At 37.0% G+C, this 12,044-nt stretch overlaps 1 protein-coding gene across 1 annotated transcript in view; it reads left to right on the forward strand.

The window, feature by feature from the left end:
* The window catches only part of ADGRV1 (adhesion G protein-coupled receptor V1), a 542,977-nt gene that overhangs the window by 243,909 nt on the left and 287,024 nt on the right, over positions 1–12,044 (forward strand). Inside the window, exon 84 of the mRNA XM_068534844.1 lies at positions 4,528–4,628. Within this exon, the coding sequence (XP_068390945.1) occupies positions 4,528–4,628 (101 nt within the window). The remainder of the gene's footprint in view (positions 1–4,527; positions 4,629–12,044) is intronic.

The following is a 12,044-nucleotide window of genomic DNA, read 5'->3' on the forward strand; positions in this document are numbered from 1 at the left end:
TTCATTTTTAACATCAATACATGAACTAGGTCATGTTTGATGTACTTGTAGGTGAGTGAGTCTCCTGTTTTGAAGTGCTTTTAAGCTGAGACCTCACATTTGTTCTTTTTTGTTCTCTTATGGTGGAGAAATCCTTTAACACATTAGTCAAACTAAAGCTTTCCCTTTTAAATGATGAATAGTCTTATTTACTCTATAGATTACTAAGTATATAAATGCCAACACAATGTCATTGTTTACAGTAAGTAACAGGAGATAATTGTCTATAAATTGCTAAATACTAGGACTTACAGGATAAGTAAATCAGCACAATCCAAAATCCTTTGAAGCATGCTTATTCTTTTGTTCAGGTTTATTAAACTGCAAGACTATTCTAAAAAAAAAAAAAAAGAATATTCTTGTGCTTTTGTATTTTACAAGCTGATATTCTAATTGTTTTTCTAGAAAAAAAACTCTACCACCCATTCATTTTTAATTATTTTTAAATATAAGAGATATTTACTAAATTTCTGTGTCAGATTCTTCTAAAGATATTAAGTTCATATTCACAGTAATCATTGTCCTAAGATAGCCATTATAATTATAATTATCAAAACAGTTTCATTCTATCAAATGGGGAGTTATTTACAAGAAGAATCGAAAAAAATGTCAGAACTTAAAAAAAAAAAAGCAGTTTTAAGGGGTCACTGCAGGTGATAAAGAAGTCAGAGAGCTTAGTCTAATTCTGACATGGCATAAAAATGTTGGATTTCTCTAGCTGTGTATCGATAATAACATGTATTGTTTAGGATGGCCCTGACTGCAAGTGACAGAAAACAAGTCAAATATCTTCAATAAGCAGAATTTAGTTCCAGGGTTGATTAGTTCAGCACCCCAATGGCATCATCAGGGGCCCAGCCTCTTCACATTTTTCTGTTTTTTGCTCTCCTCAAAGGTTTTATTTTATTTTCTCCGCCTTGCCCCTATGTGGTCTTGAGCGGGCTGCAGCAGCTCTAAGCATCCCACAACTCTGCCTAGGCTTGCCAAGGGAAAAGCACTTAATTTGGATCCGGTTTTAAGAGCAACGAAAACTTTCCTGAAAACCACCCAGAGCGTTTTCCTGCACATCTCTTTGACCAGAATTGTGTTCTGTGACCTTTCATAAACAGTCTTGGGACAGTTTAACACAGCACTCTCCAGTAGATCTTTCTTCGATGATGGAAATGTTCTGCCCTCTTCAGTGTGGTGGCTACTAGCTACATCTGCTTATTGAGCCCTTGAAATATGGCTGGTACAATTGGGGCCTGAATGTTTAATTCTATTTAATTTTAATTAATTAAAATTTAAATAGCCACATGTGGCTAGTGGCTACTGTATTGAACTTCATAGGTTACCCAGAGGTTGGTCTCCTGGCAACCTCTTCCCTCTGGAGTAAACCCTTCCCTCTAATACACAGAACTTGTGTACTCTAAGGTGTTTCGTATTGACTTTTGTTCACCCTAGAAAACTTTCCAGGATTGACAATTTTGTTTTCCTGTCCTTAGCTTATTAGTAGCTGTACTCAAGAGGCATCATGCTGAGGGGAGAGCTGCAGGAATATGGGAATCAATAGAGATGAGCAACAAAAAGTAAAAAAGGTGACAGTTACAGCTAACATTAGGTGGGAGAAGAGAAAAAAACCTAAGCTAACAAGCGAATAACTGATTTAATAATCTGGTGATCATTTGGTTTTTAGATTGATCTGTAGAGAAGACAGAGATACATAAGTAAAGCAATACAAAATTTATAAATATTTTAAAGAGATTTTCATGGGAAAAAGTATTAATATTTGGCTTGTGGAGGGATAAACTTCAGTGATTTGGACAGTATGTCCCACTTGTAAGTGATGCCAAACAGTAGAGTTATTTACTAGATATCTGTATTCATATACAAACAGTACATATGTATATACACGTACAAACATTCGAATATTGTATAGATAGATAAGGTCTTTGGTCCACTTTGGTAATAGCAAAAGAATCCAGCGGTTCTTTAGAGTTTTTCTTATCTAAATCAAAGATTATCAATGTTATCATTTTGTTCAGGGTAATTTATCTTCCATCTTACTGTCTAATCGTATAGAAAAGTTATTTGTGTTAGTAAACGGATTAATTGCTTTTTTCCAACGTATTCTGTAACCTACATAGTGCTAGGGAAAAAAAGCAAATGAAAATTATTCAATCAGCAACTTGTTTTTCTACATAATTGCCGAGGAATCAGTTTTTACAGACCTGTTTAGAGTATACCTTTAGGTAATACCTGGAATTGTTATACTTTATTTTTTAAAAATTCTATTTATAATTATACCTTTTTGTACCCTGTGATTTACATATTAAGGGAATTTAAACCAAAAAAAAGTTACAATTTTTAAAAAACTGACTTGTAAATTTAAATTATGGATGCTGAATACAGCTCTTCAATATCAGATAAGAAAATAAAAGAAAAATACTTAGCATATAGTGTTTAGGAACTTGGTAATTGAAGTATTTATTTCTTTAAATCTAAGGTATTCAGTATCTCTCCCAAGGCCAGTTGAGGCTAGGCCGCTTGAGGTTTTTTTAGCCGCATTCATTTCTCCTAAATAAAAAATGCATCTAGATAACCATCATACATTACACTTACAGGCTAATAGAACCTAGCGCACTTTCCTGCCACTGGCTTTGAATCCTGGACTGCCACCAGGTGTCATGCTAGCATTTTAATTGAAGCTTAATAGACTTAATTAAATAGTCTTGATCTGGTCAAGTTTAACTGTACTAAATTTATATCATGAAATGGGAGTATAGTGGAGAATTACCAAGTTAGGGGAAAAGGCTGTGAATAAGCTCTTCTTGTGAACTGGAAAGAAACAGCTGACTCAGGAGTATTTCTCCTTTGCCCAGCCCTAATCCCCTTGCCTCACATTGTTACCATCCACCACAGTAAACTCACAGTAAAGCACATATTTGTGATCATGTGGCCGGCAATGAAATGAGACTTCCAAGGCCCTGCTTTTAAGTCAGTGTGGTAACACACACAGACCCACACACACGCACTCATACACACACTCTCACACTCAACCTGAACATTCAGTTTAAGGTGACTCTGACCATCACAGGAAGTTCAAAGTGTACATTTTTGAGTTTGGAGCAACAGCTTAAATAGTTTATAAGCTACCTAAGTAAAAATGCAGTTTCTGGCTATACTGTGTAGCTGTGTGGGAGGACTGGGCAGGCAGCCCCAGGACCTGCGCACCTGTCCCAGAACACCTCATGGCAGCCTTCCTAAAAGTGGATTACTCCGGATTTCTTGGCCAAATTTCTAGGCTGAAAGCCTTGGCTAATGCAAAGCCTCACTTCCTGTGTGGAACTTTGTCTACCTAATGCAAACCTAAACATACTGAAAGCTTTTCCCAGAAGGATTTCTGAGAGGCATTTTTGTGCTGACAATTAGTCACAGACCCCGTGTGGGCATTTTGCAGATGCCCCCAGTCCACTTATGCCAACATGTGGTGTACGTACTTGAGAAGTTTGTTCCATGGCTTCAGAAAAGATAATGAAGAAACAAAATGTTAAACAAATGCAGCATCTCCTGTTTGCCACGGAGGCGTTGATGAATGAGCTAATGCATGCAGAGTACAGGGCAAGGCAGCATACACAAGCCAGTTGTTATGTTTCAACACTTCTTAGACGAAATAACCCTACTGAGGATGAGAGTGGAGTAAAAGGCTTAAGTGGTAAAGCAAATAGTTTACTTTGTGCAGCATATTTAAATTTTAAAAGGCAGGAAATATTTTTAAAATATATATACGTTCTACATCTAAAACCTAACATTAAAAGAAATTTATACAAGTTGCAAGATAAAAGATTTATGGGTTAGTCCTGAGATTCTGATCTTCTCCTTGAAGTAGTATAGGTAGGTGAATTCAAGTAGATTTAAAGAAAATAAGAATAATGTTCTTCACACTACTTGGAAATGTAGATGTTTAGGTTAAAAATCATCTCAGTGAGAAAGAACACATTTTGTTCCTGGTTTTGGCACCCAGGAGCATAAGGTTGCTTTAAAAATTCATAATCACCACTGTTGTAATTACATAATTATTTCTAGTAGACAAAATGGGGTAATTACCAAACCTGAGTTTTGGTAGCACCATTCACAATTTTATGCCTGAAAAATCCTATTCACCTCCCTAAATATCTCTATTTAGCCAAGCCACCTGATCATGGAAAATTAGATTGGAATTTGATTCTTAAACAGTAAAACTTGTCTAAATTATTAATCTGCTTAATTTGTGCTTTTTAGTAGGGAAGTAAACAAGTAGATATTTGAAATTTGAAGTTAACCTTTGGGCTTAATAAGTGTGAGGATTTTATATGTCTTGTCAAGTGGAGTGGATTAAAATTGGAACATGAATGTTCCCTGAGATGTTGTGCTATGCGGCCTTATGTGCTTACCTTTTCCAAAGATTTTACCATGCTTCTGTTTATTCATGGATTGTAAAACCACACATGGGCTTTTTTGTTTCTACAGGTCTCTGCTTGGCTGTTCTTTCCCATATCTTCTGTGCCAGGTATTCCATGTTTGCAGCTAAACTTCTGACTCACATGATGGCAGCCAGCTTAGGTACACAGGTAGGAGAGCGCTGGGATTTCCCACTTTCATGTGATGTTCATGTTTCTTCTTCCGTGATCCTTGGGTTGAATGTATAAGTAAAGTTTAATCTCAATTTAGGTGAAATAAGCTTGTTTAAATTGTAGTGGAAGAGGATGGGGAAGGAGAGCAGTAAGAGGAAATGAGAGTGTCAGGTCTAAAAAGTGTATTTTGTGAACTTTCTACAGAGAAATACCTTAGTGTCACCGCTTACAAGAAAATAACTGCTGCTTATCTTGATGCATCATATTGTCAATTTATGTATTACTAATGTGTATATATGTTAAAATGAGCACATTTTAATTTAATCTGAATAAAATATGCTCTGTTACAGATCCTTTGTATGGAGGACATTAAAATAATATATACTGTTTATTTATTTATTTATATTTGGCTGCATTGGGTCTTTGTTGCTGCACGCAGGCTTTCTCTAGTTGCGATGAGTGGGGACTACTCTTCGTTGCCCTGTGCGGGCTTCTCGTTGCGGTGGCTTTTCTTGTTGCGGAGCACGGGCTCTAGGTGTGCGGGCTTCAGTAGTTGTGGCACGGGGGTTCAGTAGTTGTGGCTTGCGAGCTCTAGAGCACAGGCTCAGTAGTTGTAGTGCACGGGCTTAGTTGCTCCGCGGCATGTGGGATCTTCCCGGACTAGGACTCGAACCCATGTCCCCTTCATTGGCAGGTGGATTCTTAACCATTGCGCCACCAGGGAAGCCCAGAATGATATATACTTTAAGACATCTGGATAATATATTTTGCTTCATTTAATATTATAGAATACAGTTTGGTAGAACATTCTTTTTTGAAAAACCGTTTCTATGGCAGAAGAAATAGTGTGAAAAACATTGAGTCATTCATTAACATGCGTTTTAAAGCATACAGTTTAAAGCCTGGAAGGCAGATCAAAAAGATGAAATTAAATGCCTTTTCTGTCCATAAGATATTCACAGTCTGGAACAGTAGATGTACATACAAGTAACTCTAATGCAGTGTAATTAGTGTGAACACAGACTATTTGTGAATATAGTTGAGGACTTAATATTTCTGCGAAGGTAAGGGAAGTCTTCACAGAGGAGGTGATATTTGGGGTGGGCTCAAATGAGAAATTCATGCAGTTTGTTGATCAGGAGTAAGATGGGCATAGACATCTATATAAGCAAACAGGAAAAAGCATAATCACTTCTACTTGAAGACTGTAATTACAGTTTCAACTGGAAGAATACACTATATAATGTTATTATTGAGAAAACTTTGTAAAATTGTTTTATAAAATTTCCTCTTTTCTGGGTAGGTGGGTGCACATCTGAAGTGCAGAAAATGCTGGTGCCTGATTGCATGCTGGTTGGTGTATGCATGTGTTCAGTTTACGTAAATTTATTGTGCCGTCCTTACACTTAGGAGTTGCACGCATTTTAGAATGCTAATGACATTTTATTGACCTCCAAACAGAACCTTTAAAAATAATACTAGAGGAGGAGCTGAAATATAAAATGGAAGATTATCTGGGACATTGGACTTCTCTTGCCTTTTTTGGTCCCAGGAGTGAAAATGACATGAGTAAGTTCCATAACTCTTTTTTAGGGAACAATGAAGTGCTGAATTCTAAGTAGAAGATCCCAGATTGTGCTTTTAAAGTACCTATGAACTATGAGAGGTAACAGCTGTTACCAAAGGGGGGCTTACATTGAGTTTGACAAGACTATTTATATTGCCTTGGTAGCTATCTTAGTTGTCTGATCTTGCCTTTGCTTCTTGTATTTAAGATCTTAGAAAACCCGCCTTCCATAATTAGAGTTTACTTGGCTGTATTCACCACCCACTCTGGTGATTTTTTGGCAGCAGAATTTGTACAAGTCTTAATTATAGAACCATAGAATTACAGACAACTCTTCAGTGTCCTAGCAGACAAATTTGCTCATGTCTAGGGATGTAAAAAAAAGACAGGATTTATATCTTGGGATACTGCCTTCAGATTCACATTATACTTAACATTAATTTTGGAGAAAATAGTCAAATCCATGTTATTCAGTATATTTTTAGAATAGATAAAGCAACGTGGCATGAAAAATCCTACAACGTATGACTTGTCACGTGACATAACTAAAAAGGAACTTCCGTAGTTTATTTTTGGCAGGAAGAATTGTTGATAGGTTGTGGATAGAAAGTACTGTTTGCTCAAAATGTTTTACCTATCTACTTTGATTTTTAAAAATACTCTCTAAATTAAAGAGAATAATTTTCTCCCTTAAAACCTTTTAGCAAAGCCTTTGAAAAATTCTTCGACTCTCCAAAAAAAGGAATGAAGCTGACTGCAGGAACTTGGGCCTACCCTTTCATTTATGAATTTTAAAATCACGTTTATATCTCCAGTTACAGAATCTTGCCAGTGGGGGGATTCCAGTTCCAGTCTTGGACCTCTCATTTGGGATCCTCCATCAACTATGTGTTCACATTCTTATAGTTTGTTTCCTATAGAAAAGTCTTAAAAAATACAGTTTGGCCTGTGGGTCTTTGGCTAAAAGAGTAAAATTTCTCTAGCTGACCTCAAGTGTTTGAGTTGTGAATACTCTGCAGACAGGTCTGCCAAGACCATTTGGTTTTAAATCTTTATTGCTGGCCTAGGACTAAGTCGAATGGCTTTTGTGGAAAGGGGAAGAATGAAAACGTAATGGCCTCTGACTTCCTTTCAGGGCAGTGTGTCAGTGAGGGAAGCAGTCAGCATCAGGAAAATGTGATAGTCTGTATTTCTTGAAACATATATTGTATCTAATGTTCTTCCTTTAAAAGGCAAAAGATTCTGCTTTAATTTAGAATTTACGTCATTCAAGCATCTTTGAGAACCACTGACCATAAATTACCAGCAGGTGGCAGTAGAAGTTTTTTTTTTTTTTTTTTTTTCAAAACTGGTTTTTAGTCTCTAGCAAAGATGGAGTTCAGTAGAGAACTTGAGATATTTTCACAGCACTTCTTTCACTGGGCTAGAGAGTGTTCTTCTGCAGCTTAGCAAATATGCATTTGTGATTATCTACTTTTCTCTTTTTATCCCCTTTGTTCAGAATTGAACTAATGAGTCTGAAAGGCACTGTAAGAAAGCTTGGGCATCACTAGCTTGGACTATATCTTTCTGTCATTTATCATTTATAGTTAAATTCAGGGGTATAACATTATTTTCATTATATTTATGTTGTTATAAGCTTTAAGAAGTGTGTTGTTGGAGAAAAGTGTGTTTATTTAAATGTCACAGAAGTTTTAAGATAAGATCTGTGTTTTCAGTATTGTTTATTTTAAAAGTATGTATTTTTCTTCAGTGCCAAGTTAATGTTTCTCACTTATCTAAAAGAAAATGATTAAATGGCAAGAAATTGTGAGATCATTATCTTTAAATATGAAGGAGAAGAGAGCAAACAAATTTTCATTGCATTGGTGATATTTCTTGGAAAAACATCTAATTATATCTTAGGAATTTTTATCTTAGAATCACATTGCCAACCCATGTGTGCCCTGATAAGGCTGGTAAACAACTAGGACAAAGGACAAGTTTGCAGTTCAGGGTTCTCAGTTCTGGGGGTTCTGTCAGGAAAAGCAATTCTCCAAATCTAAAAAAAGAACAGAAGTTTCCTCATAGAAAGATGATAAGATAGAACTGCATTTACTCTGATTAATAAACTTAACCAGAGGGAAACGTTTGTTTGTTTGTTTGTTTCTCTGTTTTTTGTTTGCATGGCTTAAGCACATTTTTCTGAAACTGAAGAGCAAATTAGTCTAGAAAAAAATGTATGTACAAATACTCTCTGAATTCAGATGACACCGAATATCTGAGAATTTGAAATACTTAAATATGAATTTTGGGTAGCCGCTGGAGGTATGGGAGTTTTAGCTTCCATAGGCCCTCTCCTTAAGAAGGGACAAGGAAATCGCCTTAAAATTCAGAGGACTGTTCTCTGGAATTTAGCAAAAAGTTGGACTGTCAGTGATGTGTCCAGTTTCCTCATTCTGTAATGCTTTGGGATGTCATCTTGCAATGTCATTTTGTTTCCCGAGTAGGATCCTGTGTAGATAACTCCTGCCAATAGATTCTGCTTTAATCTGCAATTTATGTTATTTTAGCTTTGATACGTATCTAGCATTTTTGAGACGCAGAATCATTGGCTGTACGTGAAGGAAGCCAGAAGCCAACTGTGACCTCTTCAGTACTGACTCCTTATGGCTACTCCAGGGTCTGGTTTCTCTCCTGGCAGCTTACACTGTTGTGTTGAGTCTCTCAGCTCAGGAAAGTCATTGTGTGTGTAGGGTCTGAAAACATGTATCTTATAGGCATATCTTTGTGGATTGAAGCAGAGTCAGATAGAAATTGTAAAATGTTCATTACTCAGAACAGATTTTTCATTAGTTGGAAGTTTTAGTTAATTGCTTGTTAAGCAGGGTATCCTTTGTTATTTCTGCTTTTGTTATTTAAGAAAAAGGAATTTAAGAGTTTGAGTACAAGAATAAAAATTGGACCTTGCTTTGAGGATTGGGAAGCACAAAGGATCATTATTCAGTGAAACATTTATGATCATTTGTTAGTGTAGATGTAAATGGATTAGGAAAGTGTGTCCTAAAGTTGGATGTAGACATCTTGTTAAAATTCAGATACTAAATCATTAAGTCTGGGTGGGTTTCTGGATCCCACTAGTTGAGAGATGAGGTTAGCTCTGTTAGGACCCAGATACATTTCTGGTTGTTGTTGCTGCTACTGCTGCTGTTGCTGTTAATTGTTTTTAGTATTACTATTATTATTATTACTAAACCCATAGTACTAACCTATTTTCTTTACTATAAAAATTATTTGTGGAAGAAATTCCATTAATTAAATTTTTACTTCATTTAAAGCGTCATTGCCTTGAAACCGCTTACAAACATCTATCTTTCCATCCTGAAGGGAAAAACTTCGGCTACCGTTTCCTTCTGGCTTTCTTTTCTTCCTCCTGGGTTACTAAGAAAAGATCCTCAGACATGGGAACTAATGTAGGACTGAGAGTGCAGACCAGACTTTTATTTTGGTCTTTCTCATAGCATTTCACACTTGCAGAACTTCTCAGTATTGTATGTGGACGTAAACCACTAGAAAGGAGGTGTAACCAGCACCTCCACCACCATTTCTTCCCTATAAAGAGCTTGTAAGCGCCTCCACTTCAATAGTATTGAGTATGTAAGGCTTTTATTTTTTATACAAAAAATCGTTAGGTATTTAACTGTACCTTTCCTTCACATAGACATTAATTTGGTGAACATGAATAAAGAGCATTCTGCACACAGATATGAATATACATTTGAGTTGAACTTATTAAACTATTTGATTCTAGTTTAGGTATGTTCATTAATGTGGCCAAAATAGTATCACATTCATGACTATGAATGCCCATTCAATCATCCAGCGGTGAAATTAAAGCAAAAAAAAATCGAACAAACCCTACTTATGCCCCCATCAGGACCATCATTCATCTATGAACTCACCTGCTTCCACCTTATCTACCATATGCACAGTATTGAGATTGTGCAACGGGAAATACCAGGCAAGATATGTACACGTGAAGCATGTAGATAACGGTCTGAAAATGAACCTTATGGTAAGAACCAAGTTGTATGTAGAAGAAAGTCTCCTCTTCTCTAGGATACTAGGTAGTATTGCATAAGCTGTGGGTGAGGGCCTTAGCTTGAAAAGGCTCCACAGAGCAAGTGGAATCAGACTTGGTTGTTGAAAGATAGATAAGATTCGAAGAAATAGGATGTGGCGTATTCTAGGCAGGGGAAAAGAACAAGAATTAAGACCTGAAGGGTTTGGTGACCCTGGGAGTTCCACTTAGGTAAGACCTGCCCCTGGGCATAGGGAACTAGATAAGCCGATTGAAGGTGAGGTAGTTGTATGTTGTCCGAGAATTGGTGGGAGTCACCAATGGAGTAGTCCGAAAGGGGACAATAAGAAAGGATTGTTCCAAAGGATTGATCTGGCAGTTAGGGTTTAAATAAAAAATGGATTAAAGTAGAAGAATGCCTGGAATTCGGGAGATCGGTTTAGAGAGGCAGGGTGGGCAGCTTTTACCATCATCTGGTTATGCTGGGTCACGAGCCGTGGACAGTGGTAGTGGCAGTGAGAATTCAAAGGAAAGAAGAGGAACTAATAAAAAACACCCTGTTTTGCGCTATGAAAGTATTACTGAATTAGTTTTCTATTTAAATCAATACAAAGGTCACACTGTAAATTTTATTTTGTTTAATAAACATATTAATAAACATTAATATAATACCTACTAAGCATTATATGAGGTTGGCACTAGTACTCTTCCTATTTTGCAACTGAGGAAACCGAGGCACAAAGAGTTTTAAGTTATTTGTCCTAGGTCATGTAGCAATACGTTACAGAACTGGAAATCGAACGTAAGCAGCCTTTAACCACTACGTATACTGCCTCATAAATCGTGAATTAATGAGATTTACTCTATCACCAAAGAGGTAGATAGCCTTTTCTACTAAGTCATTTGACTTAAATAGAAAAGGCCAGAAGTTTTAATAGATGGAGGATACATGCAATTTTGGGCATTAGGAATTTAGAGTTCCCATAGCACATTTAAGCTAGTGATTTCAGTGTTAGCTAAATAAACAAGTGTTGACACTATAAAATAGTTTTTGGGACAAGTTGAGGAGAGAACCTGATTATAGAATACATGTAACTGATGTCACAAGGGCTTGCCTTTATCGCACTGAACCATAAAACATTTACATGTATTGCTTTATTCACTCCTTGTAACAACCAGATGAGGTGGGTACTTTTATCATCCCTATTTTACAAATGGAAAGAATGGGACTAAGAGAAGTTCAGTTACCTGCCCTAACCTTCAGAGCTAGAATGTGGCAGCTGGAAGGGTCTGAACTCAAGTCCATCTGCTTCCAAAATCTGTGTGTTTTAAGACACTGTGCCGTGTGGAATGAGAAGGATCATTAGAAGCAGCTAACTAAAACATAGTTAAAGTTTCTGAGGCCAAGGAAGGAAAAAATGTTTCAAATGGAAGGATTTAGCATCAATGGGAGATTAGTCCTCCAGTTTGGCAAGAACAAAGTCGCTGGAAACCTTGGTGAGAGATGATGAAAATAAGACACAAAAGGTTAGGGAGTTCAGTCGATCGGGAGGAAATGGAAGGGCTCTTTCAGACCACACCTGAGAGAAGCTTGGCGGTGAAAGAAGGGACCTGTTGGGGCACAAGAAGCGGGAACAGCTCTGGCGCCTCTGATATAAAAAGCTCGCTGAAGGGAAGCTGGACCCTGGGGCTACCAGCTACCACCCACCAAAGGGGTAGGTCTCCTCCTCTCCCATCCCACTCCCCCTCCCACATTGGTATTTTTCTTTTCTTGAAATAGAACTTT

The sequence above is a fragment of the Eschrichtius robustus genome, chromosome 2 (genome assembly GCF_028021215.1).
Source record: "Eschrichtius robustus isolate mEscRob2 chromosome 2, mEscRob2.pri, whole genome shotgun sequence".
Lineage (NCBI taxonomy): Eukaryota > Metazoa > Chordata > Mammalia > Artiodactyla > Eschrichtiidae > Eschrichtius > Eschrichtius robustus.